Source organism: Morone saxatilis, unplaced genomic scaffold (assembly GCF_004916995.1).
Source record: "Morone saxatilis isolate NCDOM2014 unplaced genomic scaffold, NCSU_SB_2.0 Contig18, whole genome shotgun sequence".
NCBI classification, from domain to species: Eukaryota; Metazoa; Chordata; class Actinopteri; family Moronidae; genus Morone; species Morone saxatilis.
The window spans coordinates 8,834,241-8,857,333 of NW_023339740.1; the positions used below are offsets into that span (position 1 = coordinate 8,834,241).

Sequence of the window (23,093 nt, forward strand, 5' to 3'; positions counted from 1 at the left end):
TTTTGGATTTTTTTGCACTGTGGCACTGCTTGTCTGTGATATAACATTGTTTTTACCCTGTATTTGTTGTAACAGTCTCCTCGGCTGCTGGAGAGTGACCCATTTTCTTTCCCATCACTGCAGTGTTTGGTTTCATCTCATCTCCTGATGAGAATCTGCGGTGTGAACGAGGAGCTGTCCGCGGTGCCTAAACATCCTCTCTCTCTCTCTCTCCTCTCTCTCTCTCTCTCTCTTCCCTCCTTCCTTCCTGGTGACGTGAACCACAGGAGTGTGTGTTGTGGGTTGTGGTGTGTGTTGTGTGTGTGTGTGTGTTATTGATTGACACCGGTTTCTCGATAAGCTTTAGCACAAAACAGGAGAAGAGCAGTCAGGCGTCGGATTGTCTGTCGCAGATTAACAGTGGACGGAGGCTGCAGTGATTCATAATAATGATAAACATCTATAAGTAAGCTCTGTTATAGGATCACATAGGACATATTTTATTGTTGTGTTTCTTCCTCGTGACTCCTCCTCCTCCTCCTCCTCCAGGGACAAGCAGCGGGATATTTTTAGTCGGATCTCCCACCCTCCTCCTCGCGTTCAGACTTTCTCCCCCCAGGGACTCGAACTCACATCTTACCGAAGGTAGACGCCAAACTGACGTCAGAGCACCCCCCCTCCCACCCCTCCATCGCGACCACACACGCAACACACGGACCAGCACTCCCTATCAGCAGTATTTCCTCTCCTTGGCGGACCAATAACGCGCAGTTTTACGCTCCCTCCACCTCAGCCAGCTGTTTCTTAAGGAATAAACAGAGAGCAGGGAGATCTCTTTATTATCGCCACACTAAACGTTTACATCTCGGACTTCTGGCTGCTTTTCTTTCGAGCATCTCAGCTGTTTGTACATTATTAGATTTTTCTCATCTGGTTGAATTTCCTCTGAGATGGAAATGAGATGTCGTCCAGCGGTGATGTCCTGTGTTTTTGCCATCCTCTGCTCCGTGGTTCCCCAGTCTCTGGCGTCCTCATACAGGGACCGACAGTACCTGAACGAGTGGGCAGTGGAGATCCCAGGCGGACTGGCCGCTGCAGAGTTGATCGCCAAAGAGCTGGACTACCAGCTGGTTCGGCAGGTAGGCACCAACGCCCCGCAGCGGTTTCAAGCGAGCTGAAGAAGGAAAAGAACCTTAAAATGATCATAAAAGGCAGCTTTTTAATGAGTTGACCTATTGTTTATTGGGCGTGATATTCAAGCAAACTGGGGCCTTAATGATGCTGTTAAAGTCTAATATTAATGTAAGACTACTAATTTAGCAGCAGCCATAAAAGCAAAAATGAAATCATGAAATGTTAATGAAGCCTGCAGCCTGCAATATCAGCTGTGGGCTGTGTTGTAATAGAAAAGGAGGCAATAGCTGTATCAATTATTATTTGCTTGATAAGGCCATTAGACTGAGAAACTCGTTGCTTTTATGATAGCCCAAAAGCACACATTGTATTTTCAGCACCTAAAGGAGTGGGGGGTTAATTCATCTATGACTCACTGTTTACACACCTTTGATGACTCGGTTTTCATTTCCCAGTACTGTACATCTCTGTTTTTTCCCAGCATTTTAGACTGACTGATGCTGCCTTCTCCTATACAAACACATTAGAGTCCAGGCTGGACACTTCATTAATTTGTATCTGTGTAGCTCTGAATAGCAGCAGATCATTGATTAACTGAGCTTTCAGGTGTCATGGATACTGAGATACATCATATCATCAGAGTATCATCTTCATCACTCAAAATCAGATTTTATATTAGATGACATTCATTTAGAAGACACTAATGTTCAGAGTGATTCACAATCAAAGCATCAAGCCTCTAAAGAACAAGAGAACAATAGCTAGATGTCATCAAAAATCTTATACTTTGCATTGTTCAACAGTGTAATGGGAATTGTGGCATCAATGTGGATATTAGCTTTCCCTAAAGATGCATGTAATGCATCCACAGAAAAGCACACACATGTAATCTAGGGCTGTTTATTGCCAAGACTTTGGTGATACACAACTTATCATGATACAGTCGATATATTGTGATTTTAAATCTAATTTTGGGAAAACTGTCATAGTATAAAGAAGACACCACCATATGCATGAAATCTGAGTTTAAAAAAAGTTTACCCTTTTATACAAGCAGTGGAATCTGCATTTGTGTTTATTACAGCCCTTGTAACATCCAACATTATAGCCCCCGGTTTATGTTTAAAACACTGCTATCTAGCGGTTGCAGGTTTTAACACAAAAAAACGATACAATATCTCAAGTGTTTTTTCCATATTTTCTTACTCCCCTAATGACATTAGCTTTTTAGTTCATGGAAATAAAAACTGTAAAGACTGTGTCTGATAATTATCTGATTTCCAACTATGTAGTTTACCATCCGCTTCATTAAAAAACACCACACACTTTATAACAGATCAAATAAAGGGCAGAGATTGAGATATAACCCTGTGGTGAAGTTTACTGCCTGAATGAGCACACATGAGAGATAATAATGTTTCTAGACATGCAAAACAGGCTTTAGTGACCAGATGGTTGAAATTATGTCATTTCCTGTGAAATATTCAGTCTCTTGTCTTCCTCTCTGCAGATTGGGGCCCTGGAAGACCATTTCTTGTTCAAACACCGCAATCATCCTAGCAGAATGAAACGAAGTGCCGACCGTATCACCAGACGGCTGTCGGAGGATGATCGGGTGAGTGGACACTTTTAGCCTGTCCTGCCCTGCGCACAATAATCTTGTCTCATTTGAAAGACTCAAGAAACCAAATGTCTCCACTTGTTGTTGGTGTGTGCAGGTGTTGTGGGCAGAGCAGCAGTACGAGAAACGTCGCAACAAGCGAGCGTCCCTCGGGGAGTGCAGGGACTGTCCAGTGGATAAGCTGTTTGATGATCCCATGTGGAACCAGCAGTGGTACCTGGTGAGTCTTCAGTAATGCTTGAATGCTGCCTCAGCATTGGTTGAGCAAGTACATGAGAAATTTAACAAGTGGGTCAATAATGAATCTATTTATTGCTGATTTAAAGCTGGCGTGCACATTTTGGAAAATATTTGAACACCGTGTGCTTTCTGAGCTCCATAAACCACAGATTTAGGTTGATATCCAATATGTCATGTACTTTGTGTCTGGCTGAGCCTTCTGTTTGCATGCAGCTGGTCTGTCCTCCCCTGAGACTCTGGGAAAGCCCCACAAGTGCTGGACAGCTCCACACTGATCACTGCTCTGTCCTGACCATTGACAGTATAGGTCCACGTAGGCAGCTCATGCCTCTAGCAGGAGGCCAATGAATGTGTGTGTAGCATACGTGTGTGTGTGTGTGTGCTGTGTTGTGTGTGGTTGCACATTTTCATAAACACAGACTGTGTCGTAAGTTTGATACACATGTATGTGTGGAGCTTACTACTTTTTCAAAAAAGAGGAGGGGGGGGGGGCATGAAAACAATGAAACAATAACATGCTATCAAGCAGTTCTAGCCAAAAGAGCCATTTGCTTAATTGGTAACAAAGAGTGTGTGGAGATGAGAGGGCTGGAGAGACTATAATCCAGCAGGATGGAGTAGAGTTAGAGCACCATGCATTAAGTCCCAATTTACCCTGAATGGGATGTTTTAGCCCACTGAGGCTAAGTAGTAACAGACAACAGTAGCTTGTCACAGCTGTGCATCCTCTTCTAGATCCATTACTAACACATTCACTTTATCCTGACCCTGACATCACCACTTTGAATGACATCTTTACTGACTTTGATCCATCCATAAGCTTAGAGTGAACTTGCCGACTGCCCCGCTGTCCACAGCACATACATGCTACAGTAGATATAAAAGTGGTTGAATGCATTTGGAGCAAAAGGGAGGGACTATTTTGGATGCTGCTCAGTTTTCTTTATTGTACAAAATCAAACCACAATTGCAACTAACAATTATTTTCATTATTCATTAATCTAAAGATTATTATTTCAATGAATTGACGAATCATATGGTCAAAAAATTTAGTATAGTCTGATTTCTTCTTGGTCCAAAACCCAAAGATATCTAATTTACAGTGACGTAAAATGGAAAAAAGCTGCTTAAAAAATGAGTTGAACAATTAATCAATTATCAGAAAAAATGCTATTGATTGATAATGGCATATATCTACCAACATGTAACAATCAATACAACCATTAATCTAAATTAAATATTAAATCAAGCGCATTAAAACAAAAAAAAGCCTCAATGCAAAACTCACATTACAAAATCTGAGAATAAAATATCAAGAAAAAAAGAATTAAAGACGATTTATGAAGCCTGAGAAAGAGATCACAACCTATTCACTACAATCTGTTTTAAGCTGCAGCAAAATTACATGATCTCTGCTATTATATATCAATCCACGTCACCGGGATTAATGGGTTAATTAGGTCAGCCGGATTGATCATTAAACTGATCACATTCAGCGAGGCAAAGTCAGTGAATCATCTTTAGCTCGTCACCATCAAATGTTTTGTTCCTGAGGATGTGTATGTTAATGTGTGTTGCATCACTGCTTGTGCGAGTGCATTTGGGAAAGAGAGAGGGAGATTCAGCTTCCACTTCTCCGCACCTGCACTAATCGAACATGAGTCACACGCTTGTGGGGAATAAGAAAAAAAATTGAGATGAATCATTTTTGCCGATGAGGGATGATGACACTAATGGAATTGGCCTTAAAGTGCCGCTTAGTGTATTTCCACATCAGCCCAGGTCTGTGTCACTCCACAGGATACTTTATCGTTCATCTAGAGCATAATGATTCATTCTTCATGACTGTACAATGAGGACAAAGCTATGTAGAAATAGGTAAAACACTGGAAAGAAAAAAAGCTGTCAGGTGTAATCTTTATACCTCAGTCACTCTTCTGTGGTGACATTATCTTTTGTCCCGTTTTGTTACCACACGTATGATAATGAGGGACGGGGGTAGAGGTTAGAGGACAGTGACGTTGGCAGCCCTAATGATCACCGACATAAGAGTGAGGGAGGAGCCGTGTGACGGGGGCAGAGGCCGGTGATTGAGCCATGTAATGGTGGCAGAGGAGAGAGCTGGGCCCCGAGAACAGAATGAGTGTCTTTATCTATCACGAGTGGGTGACTGCCTGATAATTTAATCAGGGAGTGACTCATACTTGTAGCCTGAAATTCCTCCTGCCTGTGTGTGTGAGAGAGAGAAAGAGAGAGAGGGGGGAGGGGGGGGGAGACAGAGAAAGGGTATCCATGGCTGTGCAAGTGTCAGTCTGTGTTAATCAAGGGATCTGTGTGTGTGTGTGTGTGTGTGTCCACTCACTCATTGTATATGCGATCGGTGCAGACTTGCATAAGCTGTTGCTGTGTGTGTGTTTGGGTGTGTGTGTGTGTGTATATGCTGTGTATCATTCAAATCTATGCATAGTAGGCAACTGAGAGCCCCCTCAGCTGCTACCAGCATCAACAAGTGAGTCATTTGGTGTTACACCAAAACAAGCAAACTGTAGATATAAGCTGGTCCTCTCCAGCAAAATGGCTACTGAAACACATTGTGTTAAAGTGGAACATCTGATGTGTATTTACATTGAGATTTGCAGTCGGCTGGGACTGACAATGTCCAAAGACAAACAGAGACGCAAGCGAGAGGATAGGGTGAAAACAGGGAATCAAAGTGGGAGCCAAGGAGAGGGAGAAAAAAGGCGATACATCACAGGGATGACTCACATCTTAGGGTGGCGGTCTGCAGTGTCTGTGCATAATGCGCAAAGAGCAAAAGAGCAAAGTAAGATCTTTTTTTAGTCTTAGCTGTTTCCCAGCTCTGAATCACACTCTTCTCCAGGCAGGCAGGCATCGGCCCCGCTCACTCTCCCCAACTCCCCCGCTGATTTCCCATTTAAAACAGGCTCGGCGCCCCCTTCACTCGCTGTGTGATATTATATAGCTTTAGAGACGGATTGCTCAATAATCCGACAGGGGGATTGAAAGTAAGTCGAGCCAGAACTGTGGGTTGAAGCACAGCACATCTCTAGGCACCGTGAGGCATCTTGTGGGTTAAATTAATCAGTAGAGTTGCTGTATTGGATAACACCAAAGCCGGTATCATTATGACCCTCTGGCAGCAATCTGCCTACAAGTGGCCATAAGAGTGGATTCAAGCTTTGACAAAGGAAAAACCAACAACCCAGTAATGAATTTTTGTAAAGGTCAGTGCAAGCTGGGAGACTTTGGCTGACCTTTATTAGTATATATGATAATACTTAAAGAGCCTGTTTAGTTGAAGTGCTCGGACATCATCATCTACACACACTTTTGTTAGAATTACAGATGTGTAATTTTGTAATTTTGTTTTTTCAGCAAGACACACGAACTTCTTCCTCGCTGCCGAAGCTGGACCTGCATGTGATCCCCGTGTGGCAGAAAGGCATCACAGGAAAAGGAGTGGTCATTACCGTTCTGGACGACGGGCTGGAGTGGAACCACACAGACATCTACTCCAACTACGTAAGACACCGTTTCCATGGAGACAGCCTCCGTCGTCTGGGTCTGCCGTTGCCCTAGCAACGCTGCTGGTGACACCTTACGAGGCGATTCATGAAGACAGTAATACATCTTCTATATGATAATGTCTGCCTCCAGAGATCTTATTTGGTTTTTAATTCCTGGATGCAAATTGGAATGACTCTACTCTTTGCATTCAGGGATGCAGAATTTGCAAGTATTCCTACTTCCTCCAAGAATGTTTTGACAGTGTGAAGGGGGATGCAGATAATTACAAGCTGGTGAGAGCAAACATGGCTGAATGGGAGCCGAAGGAGGTTTCATTTTGGCATACTTTCTCCTGTGTAGAGGAAGTCTAAATGCCTTAAAAAGCCCCATCTGTGGTTTGGTTTCAAACAGTACTGTCGTTCTCAGAAAGACAGCCGCCACTGCCTCGCCAGTGAGAAAGAACGAAAGAGAAAGAAAGGGGTTGGGGGAGGGAGAGAAGGAAATAATGTATGACAACAGGGCTGATAGAAACAACTCCCACTGTAATTAAGTTAACGCTGATTAATCAAAGAGGCTCAATCAACCGAGATGCTCATCCTTAATAATCAAGGCACATGAGCGGCGTGCATTTGTATAACTACAGCAGTAATCCTAAAATGACAGTCAGGCATCTGATTTAAATCAGATATTAAGGCTTACTGTGAAGCTGAAACTGAAAGGAGTCTCTAGGATAACGAATTTCCTGTTTAATAAGAACATACTTACCTTATTACTAAGTACATTTTATTATATTTTCTAGTGCAGAGGAATGATAGGAGAGACAAAAACAGAGGACAGACATACCACGCACAGTGCAGCATTTAAACCCTGCTGTTTGTCCAACTATGACACGAGCCTCAGGCAAAAAAACATTTTCAAGCAATCTGAATGTTTCAAAAGATAGCTGTTGACAGGCATTAATGTGTCTACTCTTGTCACCTATCATATGTGTCTACATAACAGCAGATTGACCCTGACAAAACTGTGTTTGAAGCCTTCGTCACTGATGCACACTAACGTCATCTCAGCTTATACAAAGATATACCTGACAGTTTTTTGTCTGTTGTTTTTAAAGGATGCAGCAGCCAGCTACGATTTCAACGACAACGACCCAGACCCTTTCCCCAGATACGACTCCACTAATGAAAACAAGTGAGTTATCTGCTGAGGAGCGAGATTCTGACATTACCTCACCTTCCTTTTTTCATTAAACCATTTTGTTGCTTGGGCTTGGTGCAGTATCCTTCCCAATGTATTCGTAAGTGAGCATAAAGTTGGCACAAATTGGCTGAATGAAAGGATTGGAAAACAGTTCTTTCAGTGGATTCAGTTCACTGCCTCTCCTGCTTCTCCTCTCCAAGTGTTTCAGACCATAGCTGAAGTTAATGACTCACCCTCTGCTAGTTGTCTCACACACACACACACACACACACACACACACACACATACACACTCCTCTCCACCAACAGCCCTGTGCTTTTTTGTTATGCATATAATGAACAGTTCAAAGCCTATTCTTCAACATGAATAATCACAGAGGCACACAACCAGAGAACCTCCATGGCCCTGTCATCACAATCAATATTTTTTGCTCTAAACATTTTATGAGAGCAGTTATGTAATCAAGCAATATAGTGGCCTTTTGTAAAACGTTTTGCATCCTACGAAGTAACAAAGGCAGGACAATCAGTTTAAAATAATCATTAGGGAAACACAATGCAGTGAAACTCCAAATAAGCTGCCAAATAAGCACATGAGAAAGAACATTTGTGTATAAATGTATATATATATTTGTACAATGTATACAAAATCACACATACAGTTTTGATTTGATGAATATATAAAACGTATACAGAATTAGTGAGAAAAACACACTTAAAATATTAAGTGTATATTAAATTGTATTAAATATGTAATTTGATAATAGACATGGGACCAGGTGTGCTGGGGAGATCGCTATGCAGGCAGACAACAATAAATGTGGTGTTGGAGTGGCGTACAACTCCAAGGTTGGAGGTAAGAGCTTTTTCTTTGTGATTATCGATTTGTGTTTTTGAGCTTCACATTAAATGTTATTTACATCTGTGTCTGTGTGCACACTGTGTTTTTGTGACTGAGAGTCAAATTGTTATTTAAAAGTTCTGTTGCAGTTTAAGTGTAAAAAATAATAAAACAATAATTATGCGCCATCATTTCTAAATAGGCTCGAATAGAACAGGACACAAACAGCATAGGCTTTGTGTTCTAAGTTCTGCCTTTAGACAATATGCCTGCACATCTTTTATTATTATTATTTATTGCCAGTAGGGAAGCAAGATTTCCTGATGGAGACCTGATTTTTTTACACCAGATGGTTGCATAACGTCACTCTCCAAAATTACTGAGATCCAATCCACCTAAACAATGGCTGACAATTTTAAAGCTGCAACATCTGAAGGGCCAGGGTGGCCAGCTGGTTCTTAGTGTCCCAGAAGCACCTGCATCTTAAAATACGAATCAAAAATCTTGCTACACACCCTAAAATAAAACCATTATATTTATAACCTTTAATTTAAGTTTTTTAATACACTTTCTCTTAATTTACTGTAATGAGTTAATGAGCATTGTCTGATCTCAACTTTCCTTTCGATAAATTAATGGTACATCCATGAATTTCAGTACCAGTATGTGATGAATAACCGAAAAGGTAACTGTGCTATAACACTCCTATAACACTCTCTCTCTGCTCAGGGATTCGTATGCTGGATGGAATTGTGACTGATGCTATTGAGGCCAGCTCTATTGGATTCAATCCAAACCATGTGGACATCTACAGTGCCAGCTGGGGACCCAACGACGACGGCAAGACAGTCGAGGGCCCTGGCCGCCTGGCCCAGAAGGCGTTTGAATATGGCATCCAGAAGGTAGACAATAAGACAGGCGGTTTTTACTCACATTTAGCTGGTGTGATCTCAGACTGAGGGGACTAATGGGCGCTATTAGCTGAAGCAGTGATGAGAATCCGATAGAACAGAATCAATAATGACAATGTATGCGGCTGCTAGGAATAAAGCTTCTAATGACAAAATGCCATTGGTTAATGTAACCGAATAGCATAAAAAAAATTATAGAACACTTTAAAATAATTTCCATAACAGTATTTTGGCAGTAGTAGTAGGTTTGCAATATCAGTATCTGATACAACACCATATCTGGCATTTGTTGCCGTCTTCAACTCTCTCTCCGTCTTGTCCTCTGCAGGGCCGCGGTGGGAAAGGCTCTATCTTTGTCTGGGCATCAGGCAATGGTGGCCGCCAAGGCGATAACTGTGACTGTGACGGTTACACAGACAGCATCTACACTATCTCAATCAGCAGTGCCTCCCAGCAGGGCCTGTCCCCGTGGTACGCTGAGAAGTGCTCCTCCACTCTGGCTACAGCATACAGCAGCGGAGACTACACCGACCAGAGGATTGTAAGTAACTACACCTGTTAGGTTACGCCATGTCAAGTAATGTCAAGTAGTTTTGTTCAAGGGACATGTAAGGTTATCTTAATCTATGCATCTTTTTCATGTTACACTTTACCTGCGTGTTTTCAGACTAGTGCTGATCTGCACAACGAGTGCACTCAGACTCACACTGGAACGTCGGCCTCCGCCCCCCTGGCTGCTGGAATATTTGCCCTGGCACTGGAACAAAAGTATGCAACACTGCAAATTACTTGTTACTGACAATTTGCAAGTGATACTTTGCATTACAATGGATTTAACTTAATTTGATACTCCTATATCAATATCAGTAAATACTGACAGGTCTGCCTCCCTGTTCATTTCCCTCCCTCAGTCCAGAGCTTACCTGGAGAGACCTGCAGCACATTGTGGTGTGGACCTCAGAGTTTGATCCTTTGGCTAATAACCCGGGCTGGAAGAGGAACGGAGCAGGGCTGATGGTCAACAGCCGTTTCGGCTTTGGCCTTCTCAACGCGAAAGCCCTGGTCGACCTCGCCGACCCAGCCACCTGGAAGCATGTGCCTGAAAAGAAGCAATGTATCGTCAGGGATGATTCTTTCCAGCCCAGGTTTGTGAACACATCGCAATACAGTGTGTGCAGATTTGGCTATTTTAACAAGGTTAAGTTTGTGAAAAAACTGTTAAAATTCCCTGGTGTAGTCTACACGACATTTTGAGTCCTACAAAGCAAACTATGTGCACTATTGAAGATGCATCTGTTACTTTTTGAGTGGAGTCATGGATAGCAACAAGTCTTAAGCCTGGGAGGGTTTTCTGTGCCATTAAAATGAATAAAAAATATCTCAAAAAGTTTTCTTAATGATGACAGCTGAGCACATTTAAATTTGAGGTCAATGATTAACTCTAAACATGTTGATAAATGCTAATTGTTAAACAGTGGGATTAAAATCTAAAAGCTGCTAAGCATGGATAGAAACTCACAGCCAAGAATCTCCCCGCCTTCTGTTGTCTCACCAGATGTTTTGTGTGCTTTGCGGATTAATGACCCATGAAAATCCTTGAAATAACTTTTAGCCTCACATTGTTCTTCAGTAGATAGCAGGGAAGGTCAACTGAGTTCTGTGTTCCTTTAAGTGTCCATTCTGCGATTTGCTTTGGATTATGAGACTCAATAGCACCAACACCCAGTTTCCCCATTACCTTGCTACGTCCCTGTCTAATCCCGAGGATTTGGCTCTACATCTCCGTCAATGCTTAGTGGTCTACAACCCCCTGAGCTTTATGCCAGCTTGAACACGGAAATCCTTTCATTCATGTCTGGGAGAGATGGGGATTAACTGTTTTTGCAAATGAATGACCAAAGGCATCCAAATCTGTCTCTGTGTCTTATTTATGCTTGTGATGTGCTAAATATTTCCCAAATTTGTGGTTGCTATAAAACTATCACACATTATAATGTAATATATGCAGTGGGCACCGCAATAATATGTTTTTCTCCACCTTGCTGCTGTTTCCCAGACCAATGCACGGTAATGAGAAGGGAACTACAGGGAGAGCTGTTTGTGTGTCTCATTCCCTGCTATTTTAATTCACTCCACAGGGAGCTGAAGGCAGCAGGGGAGATCACTATAGAGATTCCAACCAAAGCCTGTGCGGGGCAGGAGAACGCAGTCCGCTCATTGGAACATGTGCAGGTGGAGGCCAGCATTGAGTACACCAGAAGAGGGGACCTGCACATAACACTCACCTCCCCAGCCGGTTAGAGACGTGCACACACACACACACACACACACACACACACACACACATGTTTGAGTGAAATAATCAAGTTCTCAACTGATCGATCCCTTTGGATTCTCCCTAAGGTACCAGTACAGTGCTGCTGGCTGAACGAGAGAGGGACACGTCCTCTAATGGCTTCAGAAACTGGGACTTCATGTCTGTCCATACATGGGGAGAAGATCCTGCTGGTACATGGACCCTAAAGATCACAGACACTGTGAGTTACACACATATTTGGTAACAGAGGACCCTTTCTCAGCTCAAATTTCTATGTGTAGCAAAAGCAAGAATAACAGTATAACACACACAAATTAGTTATGAACACTTAAGTATGCAAAAATATATATAAGAATATGTCATATGTGGTGCAAATAGACATGACTGTAACGAATGTGTCAGCTGGTTTGTATAATTGCTGAGTCTTTGTCGGTTCTTCCTGAGATCTAACCAACATGATTTCCCCTGACAGTCAGGCCGTATGGAGAACGAGGGTCGGATTCTGAGCTGGAAGCTGATTCTTCATGGAACGTCAGAGAAGCCAGAGCACATGAAGAAACCTAGAGTGTACACGCCCTACAACGCTGTGCAGAATGACCGCCGTGGTGTGGAACATATGGATGACATGATGGATGTGAGTACAAAACAATATAAAGCTTAATGACAAAAAAACACTTGGTTTGGATATAGAGGAAAGGAATGGATGTAATGTCAAATTAGACCTTTAAGGGCTGAACGTAGCGATACTGAAATACACTTGATATTAAGACTTAGAGTCCATAGTCATGCTAGCTAGTGTTTCAAGCTAAATTCTAATTTCCAACACATTTGGTGCACAGTAGAAACTGTAGCACTTTGTATCACAATATGAACACAGTACAAAAGTACAGTCATTGTTTAATTTCAGATCTATTGCTGCTTAAGGACTGCATTTATTTCTTTAATACATATTATAAAACTCTGTAAGGCCAGGTGATGTATCATTTCTCTCTAAAATAAGAAGAATAGAACACAGTTATCTTGTCTATCTTTAGATGCAGACTCTGTGGGTTAGTCTGACCAATAACGTTTCTGCTCTCTGTCTGTCTGGTGACACAGGAGCCCACACAGGCCTATCCACCTTCAAAGACTGAGACTGCAAAAGTCTCCCTTCCTTCCAACCCAGAGAAAGAGCACAAAAAGTCAAATTCACCCTACTCCCCCTCCCTGGCCCTGCTGCGTCTCCTCCAGACGGCATTCAACAGGCAGACCCCTTCCCTGCAGCAGGCCCAGTCCGAAGTCAAAGCCTCCTCCACCTGGAGGAAGCAGCAGCCGGGCCAGAGCATTTCTCCCCCTGCAACGAGACTCCCCCCAAAGATGTTGTACCAGGCTCTGGACATGATCAACAAGTACAGGGGCACCGAGGACAATGTCTACAGTGACTACACTGATGGCTTCTACAGCACCAAGCCATACAGGCACAGAGATGACCGACTGCTGCAGGCCCTGTTTGAGATGATAGATGATGGCCGCAACTAAATTCCAGGAGGAGAGGAGAGGAGAGGAGAGGAGAGGAGAGGAGAGGAGGGAAGAGGAGAAGCAATGAGAGGAGAAGATAAAAGATAACGGGAAAGCAAGGTTATGTGTTGGTTGGGGAGCAGAGGAACAAGGCGAAGAGAAGAGAAAAAGCAGAGAGAGGGTATTGGGGATAAGAAGAGTGAACGAGAAGAGAAGAAATACAGGAAAGAGAATTCTTCCACTCAAAAATGCTGCAAATCGGATCCATTTACCTTTGTTTGCCAATCACCATTTATTAATTAATTCTTTCAAAATGTCCCTCACAGGATTAAAAACATGGACCTGTTTAAAGCCTCTATGCTACAAACTGAATCTCCATGTAGTGAAAGTGAAAGCATTGATATCATAAGAAAGGAGGGGAAGGCCTTGTCTCTCTTCTCTTCACTGCCTGCTCAAGCATGCCACCTTTAGAATATAAGTTTTGTATAAGTATCTATATATAATCTATATATTATACAAAGACAATGATTGTAATATGGGTTTGAAAACACTTGACAGCTAAAATATTCACTTTCAAAAATCCTGTTTCTATTTCTAATTTTGCCATTTTACAAAGTCCCTACATTCTTTTTCACTATTATGGAACACCTACATACTTTATTCACTTTAGAGGACAAACTGATCCTTAAAAAACTAAACATAAAGTAATTAAATTAGAGTCAGCATAATTTCCAAAATGAAGCAAAATTTTAAATTGATCAGCGATTTGAAATGTTTGAACTTTGTTGACAAAAGATTTATTCTCAGGGGGTCAACTAAGCTCAAGAGAGTAGCAGAATTATATTCTGGACTCTTCTAAGTATTAAGAGAATATATAGAGCGTAAAGGATTATTTATTATAAAAATATGCAGATGAGATAATACAGTTGTACCAGTACACTATTTAAAAAAAGAAAACATAACCATCCTCTACTCTGGTAATAATGAACGACAGATGGAGCACTGGGAACTCTCAGTTGGAGTAGCGACACATTCAAAGTGAAAAAAAAAATCTTCTTGTGCAATTTGTTTAATTTTGTATAAGTACAATGCTGCATTAAATAAAATATTTTTCTAAGGATCCTCATAGTTTATGGAAATAATATATACAGTATCAAACCCTTGATCAGTTTATTTTCTTGTGGCATAGTTCACTCGGTAACTGCAAAGTCAGTGTAGTTACCATAACTACAAATAAACACTGCCAAAATCTTTGCTGTCAAAAAGCTTCTGTGTATTTCAGTGAATGTGCAAATGGCTAACATGTTGTTTGTTCATCATCTGCAATATGCCAACTACAAACAGTTCCTTGAATCCTGGACAGATAATTGCAACCATATTACTTCTCTGGTATTATTTATTTGGTATTAATGGACCTATCATACTACAGAAGCTGACCAGAAACTCTGGAGAATAGGGGCTCTGTACTGCAACCTTCAAGCACATTCATCTTGAACGCCTTAATATATTCTGTAATAAATGTGCATATTCATCTCCACATGGCGTAGATTCATTTACAGACGCTAGTGTAAGTGTTTATTACATGAATAGTTATGAATCCCCTATGCAGAGTCTCTATCCTCCAGCTTGGAACTGCCTGCCCCGCTTCTCTGCCAACAAGGTGACAGGAAAAAAGATGTTTGGGAACAATGCTTCACATACACCCTGTAATTTAATCATTCTTTAGTGTAGCCCGTGCTGTTTACTTCATGTTTTTGTTTTTGACTGAATCTTCAGTCCAAAGTTGTTTACACAAACCAATATTATGTTGCAATTTCTGTATGGATGTACAAAAAAAAGTAATGAGATTTATCGTAATAAACTGCAAATCAACCTCTTGAGTCTGTTTGAGTCTCTGGCAGCACACAGTGAATCTACAGGTTCACATCAGCTGCGGCTAACAAACAGTAACCACCGATAATATAGGGCTTGGTAATAAATCTAATTAATTTGATTCAGTTGAGTTTTTGCATGTGTAAAATGTCTACATTGTGAAACTCAAGTTATTACAATGTGCAAAAAACAAAACACAAGTGGGTACAGATGAGTGAGTAGCTCTTGTCTGTCATGAAGCTTAAACTGGATGGTTGGGTTCTACTTAATAGAAGCAAGTGGTGCTGACAGCCTCTATAGCCCATATATTTAGCCACGCTTGCAGCACGGCCCTAATGTAATGTCTGTCTACCGGTCGGTTGGTCCTCCACTTAAATCTAATATCTCAACATAACATCAACTACTGTTAGGGTTGATATTTTTGTTTGTGTGAATTGATTAACTTTGGTGATCATCTAACTTTTCATTTAGTGCCATCATCAGGTAAAACTTTCCCTTTGGCCAAATACTTGCAAGACTATTACATCTCGTCTGTACTGCCTGTTTAAGCCGAAGTAGTAAATGTTAGCATGCTAACATGCAAAATTAACATGGTGAACAAAAGTACATTTATTCCTGCAAAACAGCATGCTTGCATTTTGAGTGTGAGCATGTTAGCAATGCTGATGTTAAGCATTTAGCTCAACAGCTTTATAAGAGCTGCCAGTCATATTTTTTCTCTTCTATGCAGCATTAGTGAAGAAAATAATTATTTAAAATCGTGACTCGTCCCCCAAGCTTTGAAAAAAAAAGTTTGATTTTTAATATTTGGTCATATCACCCAGTCCTAAAAGACACACACAGATTCACACTTGAGCTTTTTTGTCTTTTCATAAGAACACATCTTTTACACTGTATAATTCCACAATATCCTTTTTGTTAACAATGTTTGCATAGAATCAAAGCCTGATAATACATATCACAACCTCTTTTTAAGTATGCTGTCTTTATTTATGTTGGCATTAAATAATAGCAGTATTTCCTGTTGAATGTCAACACATTGTGGACAGATAGAGTACTACACCCTGCTGACGTGACCTTAAGCCTGGTTTATAGTAGGGTATTATGTCTGTCTGCTTCCCACCAACTCTCCTCTACAGTATCATGAAACACTTGAGATGTGTAAACTGTCATTTTCTGCAAGGAGACATATGACCATATATTGAAGTTCTCCCAAAAGTGAGCAACTACCCAACGTTTTATCGCCATACTTCCAACACGAGTAGGAATAAAGAATCTTAGATCCACTTCTCTCCTTACTGCCTGTGTAATTTTACAATTAAATTTTTTTCCTTGCTTGTTTGTGTCTTATCCTCCACTTCTCAGCTCCTCCCATTTACCCAGATTCCCCACACATCTGGTTCCTTTGGTTTTTCTCCAAAACAGAATACTGCAAAAGCCTGCGGAAAGAGAGGGGGGAAGCAAAGGGAGTGGAAAATATTATAAAAGCGAGGAAAGAGAGAGAAGAAAAATAATTAGATGTGGCGGAAACCAGTGAGTTAAACAGCAATATCCCAAGAAAGAGAACACAGTTAGCCAGTAGAGAAACAGAGCGAGAGAAAGGCAAGAACTATTTTTTTTTTTTTTTGTAAAAATAGTGGCCTCAGACAAAGGTCTGTGTGTTTATCCACCAGCAGGTCAAAGTATGGCGCTGTTCCCATTCTGCAAGATACCCTCAGGTCAGTACAACCTCCGCCACTGCTCCACCTCTTTTCCTTGTGTCATTATCTGGTTGTTTCCCCTCACTTGTCATATTGATTTTGTGACCATTGTACGTGTTCAGTTAAAGCTAAGTTGTTTTTAAAGACAAGGAGATGTGGACTAAGCCAGACAGGCTGAAATGCTGCTTTAAAAAGCTTTTCTCAGAGGTTTTCTATGAGCAATCTCATTAAAAAAAATTGGCAGCATGCACGTCAGGGTAATGTACAGGGAGAATACGAAGATAAACATCTATACATTCCCTCACGTGTGCTTCTACTTATAGAAGCACACGCAAACATGTGTAACGTTTGGGTCAATACCAATCTCTTTTCATACATCTCTAACACCCATCATCCCAGCCTGATACATTTCTCTTTGCTCAGCATCCCGTGCACAGTTATCGAGGGCATGGTTATATGGTTATACTATGCTGTATATTTCAGTTGACACTGCTTGTTTATTTGATATATCTCTTGTGTGATATCTTGTCTTTTTTACTAAACTTCCTCAAAATCAGAACAGGAGTTTATGTCCTGATTATCTCATGGTAATAGTCACTCTCTGCAAGATCTGGTCAAGGTAAAATATTAATCTGCATCTTAAAAACTTTTCTTAATTAAAGTACTTAAATAAAAGTGTCCTGCATATATTCACATTTCATACACAATATTTTGATAAGTCATATCTTATGTGCCTATAACAGCCTATAGACATTACATAGGCTGTAGTGTATAGTAAATATAGTATATAGTGTATATGAAACAAGTATTGCAAATGCTCTAAAGATTACTTGTGCAATCCGAGGTTGCTACACCTCCAAAAGAAGATATTTCTTTAGCATCACATTCTTTTCATTCCTATGACCTTGGGTCTTTTTACCTGTCAGAGTTTAAAGGAACATTAGAAGTACAATGTGCTTGCTGAGAGAGTGCATCAACTTGTACTGGGTGTCATTTAATTGCATGTACATCTGTGTGTTTGTCCTTTAAACAGGACCAGTCAGAGTGACAAGAATACAGCTGGTCCTGTACTGTTTTCTCCTATCCCTTATCATATGTAAGTGTACAGAAGAATTTGTTCCGTCTACAAACACTACTGTTGTGCCAAGACACTAAACACACATAGAAAACATTACTTGTGGCACTATAAATGCAAAATAGAACCTTGCAGTTTGATTTCTGTGCTAAATAGATCCCCTCCCATTCATGAAACTCTATTTTTTGCATTTTGTCTTGATTGTGACAGATTATTATAAATATGCAGCATCTCTTATAAATATTCCAGACACAGATGTACTGTAAAAGCTAAAAAGTAGTTTAAATAAGTTCAGTTGTGATCAATTGGCTTGAACAGGAGGACTTTTCTCCAGCTTTACAAAAGTGTAGGTGTGTAGCCCACTTCACAGAAAGTGTCACTGTCTACCATTTCTCACTTAGAAAAACCTTTTGATTTTGATGTTTGGTATTGAAATAACAAGTATAAACATGTTTTGCCCCCTCAGACTTTCTCCATGGACGGAAATCTACTGTCGGTGTGGAGTCACCTCATCCTATCTTTCATGCCTGGGGAATGGACAAGGGAAGAGTAATGACAGACACAACGGTTGTGAAGGCAGCGGCTCCCCTGGAGACACCATGGGGTGCTCCTTTAGTGTGGGGTGAAACCCGTAACTCAGCTTGGCGTAGGGCTAAATTTGCACAACGGGAAATCCATACAGGTCTGCTGACCATCGTTGTGGGAACTTATGCCAGGTTCATCCGACGTTTCCTCTCATCAGCTGAGACATACTTTCTCCCTGGTCAGACGGTCACCTACTACATTCTCACTGACAACCCCCGTTCTTTGGATCCCCCCATCGAGCTCGGGCCTGATCGAGAGCTGAAGGTGGTTCCTATTGCAGAGCTACCAGGGTGGGACAGGTTAGCCTATCGCCGGATGACCCTGCTTGCTGATGCCATCAGAAACCCAATCGGCAGTGAGGTTGAATACATCTTCTGTGCTGACATTGATCAAGAGTTTGTCGCCCCTGTGGGAGAGGAGATCCTTGGACAGCTGGTGGCCACTTTGCACCCAGAGCTCTACGGGATGCCACGAAATGCATTTCCTTACGAAGTTGAAGAAGTCTCATCAGCTTGTGTACAGGAGGATGAAGGAGACTACTACTACACCTCTGAGTTGTACGGTGGGTTGGTTTCTGAGATGTACAGACTGGCTCGAGCCTGTTCTTTGCTTATTCTGCAAGATCAGGCTAACGGGGTAATGGCCAGGGGCCTCGAGGAGAGCTATCTAAACCGCTACCTGATCAACCACAGGCCGACCTGTGTGCTGTCACCAGAGTACAGCTGGTGGGATTCGCCCCTAGCTGCTGATGTGCCTGTACAGAGGCTAGTCTCTTTGGGAAGGCAATGTGATGTTTTAGACAAGCAGAAGAGAGAGGAGCAGAAATGTTAATCTGTGTAAAATTGGGATTCTGCTGGCCAAACCCAAAGAAGTATGGATGTCTCACTCCCACAAGAAGAACTACTGTTTTTAGAGTTCCATTTCCTTTTGAAGTAGGTCTCTGTTCAAATTGTATCAAATAGTGTTATGATGCGACAGGAGATGAAGGAAAACAATGAGGGAAAAAAGCACATATTCCAGCAATCTTTATTTAATTCAGATTTCAGATTTTTTCAATCTTCTGTTCTGTTAGCCAATAAATGTAGCCTGCAAACCCACAGAAGCAAACTGCACAATCTGCTCTCAATTATAGACCCATTTGTGTGAACAGCGTCTCTGCATGCCTGCTATCTCTTCCACAGCAGACAAAAAAGAAATTGACCTGTCTCTTTAAACCAAGCACTGTCCTCTCCATTAATGTCAGCCTCAGAGATACTGCTCCAGTGGCTTTGTGGTGAGCAGCGATAAGAGTCAACAGTGTAAGTGCACACTTTCCCCACAGTGGCCAATCATTAACTGGAAGAGCTGCTGTTTCAAGGTCTTTAAATACCAGGTGGGGGAAAAAATTGATACGAAGAGATGCTAAAATGTTTAAGCTCTAGCAAAAGCTAAAATAGTTTTGAAATCTGTAAAAGTGGTTCAGGAAGTATTGAAATAAGTTTCCATTAAAAAAGGTTATTTTCTTCATCTATGAACGGGAGTAAAACTTAAAGTCAAACGACCTGATGTTGGTGGTTGTTATGTTGTCTGTGAGTCTGCCTCTCTCTTTCTTCTACACACATAAACATGCTCCCACATTCACACTACGTTTTCTCTTCCATGTGTTTTAATGGGAGGGTTAAACAGCAGCAGATGGCTTTTTCTCACTGCCAACACAGTCTGTCCTCAGGGCCAGATCGCCACGTTTAGTGAAGTTGGAAGTAAACTTCAGATAATCCTTTGAAACTATGGTGTTTTTTTTGTTCTTTTTTTTATTTTTTTTACTAAAATCAACATTTCCACTGCTTGCCACACACGTGTGTATATGTGAGTTTATTATCAGTATTTAAGTCAATTCAGATTATTTGATTATATTTACTCCTAAACATTTGTTGTTTTGTTGTGAGTGCCTCACTCACCTATATATAAAGGCTTTTTTTACACAGGCTACCTGATCCGTGCTGAGTGCCCCTTTTCATGGCATAATGCAAAGCAGTTTAAAGCATTATTGGTTTAATCCTAGTCATGTGGTTCACTGGTGGTCAAGGAGCCTGTGGGCAGCATCACTTAAGGCAGTATAGAAATCCTTAATACAAAAACCTATCTCCCTCGTGCAGATGAAAAAGAAAAATAAGAGGCCTATATGTAACTATACAGAAGCGATGACGTGAAATTATCATAATGCAAAAGAGTTAGGGTTCATAATTTTCTTTCTTCTTCTCTTTTTTTTACTGTGTGATGTGTATACATCCAGGAAGTAATTCTGCAGTGTATCTTTTAGATTTGTAGCAACAAGGTAGAGATGATAGTATGGTTTCATCTTCACATAAAAAAAACAGTGTCCACCCACCTTTGACCTTTTTGTTTGAGCATCAAGCATCATCGAAGCAAACACACAGACTGCCTCCTCTGTGTAGGTATATTAGCAAAAATAGATTAATAGGACGTGCCTTTTAAAAAATAATAATCATTTTTCTTTACTTTGGACAACACCCGCTGTTGTGCAGCTGTGCATGTGGCATGTGCTAACTGTAGTACTGTTAGCGATTCTACAAAAACACTGAGATGGTAGAAAATTACAGTAACTTATGGGTGACTTTGTTAGAAAAGTTTTTTTGGGTCAACCTGTAAGAATACTGCATATAGTAGGGGGAACTTCTACAATACAGGTTTGAAGGATGAGATTATTCTGATGACTTACTGACATACTATAATATTATAAAAGTTGATGCTGCCCACCCAGCATTGGAGCCTACATTTGTGACTGCACAAACAGGTAGATCAAGTCAAGGTGAGTCCACTTTTCTCTCTTTGTGCTGCAAATCTGTCCTGTACATTCTAAGCCGATTAACATGGGGACTAACTGGGAACCATTAACACATTTTTTGTCCTTTATCTACATACACAGCTTGGCAAAAAGTTGAGAGAGTTGTAGTTGTTAGTTAAAGCCATCTGTTCACTAATTGTCACATGTTTATGATATTCATTGAATTATCTAAATATATGTATTTTTCCTGCCGCTCACTCACACCTCTCACGTGTCGTGACTCTCCTGTCCCTACCTGAACCTGCCATGTCAGAGTCCTGGACGGTGCCCCTGTACATCACCTGGCCTCCGTCACTCTCGGATGCTGTGGACCCGGTTCTGTTGTGCACTCACCCGGCTCCAGTTCTGGTGCTCATTCTCCTATGCCAGTAGTGTAAACAAACCTGTTTTACAATAGCAAAGGTCTGTGTTGAAACAATACCCCAATACTTTAGACAAGGCGCAGCTTCCGAACGGAGTTTGATGGGAACTGTTTATAACTATTAGGTGTCAGCCCTAGCAAAACCCAAACACATTCACTTTAAAACCAAGAGGCAAATTGGAGCTAACCTGTCCTACATGTGTTTGTACTAAATGAAGAAGCTGGAGCATCTGGATAAAATCCAACCCCGGATGTTGCTGTGAGGCAACAGTGCTAGCTAATGAGCCACTGCGCCACTGCTATGCCTGCTTATTAGTGTCAATTACAGGTCACCTACAGGTAAGCCAAACTGCTGGAGAGTTTTTAATGATGGGGCAATTACTCAGTGGCGAGTAGGTGTTGTTCATTTAATTCCCCTTTACTTTATTTGTATTTACTATACACTATAATTAAGCTATGTTATTGTAGCTATTTTACATATTAAGGTGAACTTTTATGTTAAACCAAGTCAGTTCTCTAGTCGAATATCCATTATTGGTTCTTACATTTACCCTATATCTAAATGCAGAGATAATTTGATTTGTTTAACTACTATCCCAACAAGATAGGTTACACATTGTCACATCAGTAGCATCTGACTTTTCAACCCAGCTGCCACTGAATGACCTGTGTTCAGTCTGTGTCTCTGCAACAAAAGTTGCCCACACCTTGCATAAGATATTTCAAAGCTTCCATCTGATTATTCAACTGGCAATGTAGATAGAAAAACTAATGCAATAATTAGCTCAAATCGTTAGCAATAGCTGCATGTTTCTGCATGGTGTTCATGATTCACTTTAATGCATAAATAACCTTTGAATAGTTAAACTGATGATTAAAGGCTGGGCTCTGAAAAGATTTTAGTGGGTGTGGGTAAAGGCACTAGCCTCCTTGTTGGAGCTTACTTCATTAGCAGGATAGTAAAGGATCACATGAGAAGGAGCAACCACGTCTGAACCCCCCACCACCAGCAACTTTAAATGTAAACCCTTTGATCTAGCAACAGAAAAGGGACATCTTTATCACTGTTAAGGTAGAAGAAAATCTCTAGTATTACACAGAACTGTGCTGAACTAAACAATAGATCTTGCCACATTTTGTCAGTGGTCAGTCTTCATAGCAAACTGGTAATACAGTTAAGTAATCCGTGCTCCTGTGTTTAACGTTTATCCCTAAACAAAGGGTGTGTCCTTTAAACGTTTTCTTCACAGCATGCTTTTGAGCTTCCATCAGGTGACACATGTAAACACAGAAGATCTAAAATCAATTAGTCTTATCCACACCAGAGGTTTTATTTAATTGTCTGCAGCAAGTAAGCACTCAGACAAACTAGAGCTCCTCTGGAATTG

The 23,093-nt window shown here is 41.1% G+C and overlaps 2 protein-coding genes across 2 annotated transcripts; both read left to right on the forward strand.

Moving 5' to 3' along the window:
• Positions 1–681: 681 nt before the first annotated feature.
• On the forward strand, positions 682–15,108 carry pcsk1 (proprotein convertase subtilisin/kexin type 1). Its single transcript, XM_035661178.1, has 14 exons — positions 682–1,118; positions 2,624–2,728; positions 2,832–2,954; positions 6,371–6,517; positions 7,617–7,693; positions 8,469–8,557; positions 9,272–9,444; positions 9,782–9,994; positions 10,121–10,221; positions 10,365–10,598; positions 11,592–11,749; positions 11,857–11,990; positions 12,243–12,404; positions 12,869–15,108. The coding sequence occupies exons 1-14, from the start codon at positions 930–932 to the stop codon at positions 13,286–13,288; spliced, it is 2,325 nt and encodes a 774-aa protein (XP_035517071.1). The 5' UTR covers positions 682–929; the 3' UTR covers positions 13,289–15,108.
• A 1,603-nt stretch (positions 15,109–16,711) lies between these two features.
• LOC118327680 (globoside alpha-1,3-N-acetylgalactosaminyltransferase 1-like) lies at positions 16,712–20,039 on the forward strand. The gene is made up of 3 exons (XM_035661093.1): positions 16,712–16,857; positions 17,873–17,935; positions 18,381–20,039. Exons 1-3 carry the CDS (start codon positions 16,824–16,826, stop codon positions 19,328–19,330), a joined length of 1,047 nt encoding a protein of 348 aa, XP_035516986.1. The 5' UTR covers positions 16,712–16,823; the 3' UTR covers positions 19,331–20,039.
• Positions 20,040–23,093: the final 3,054 nt, after the last annotated feature.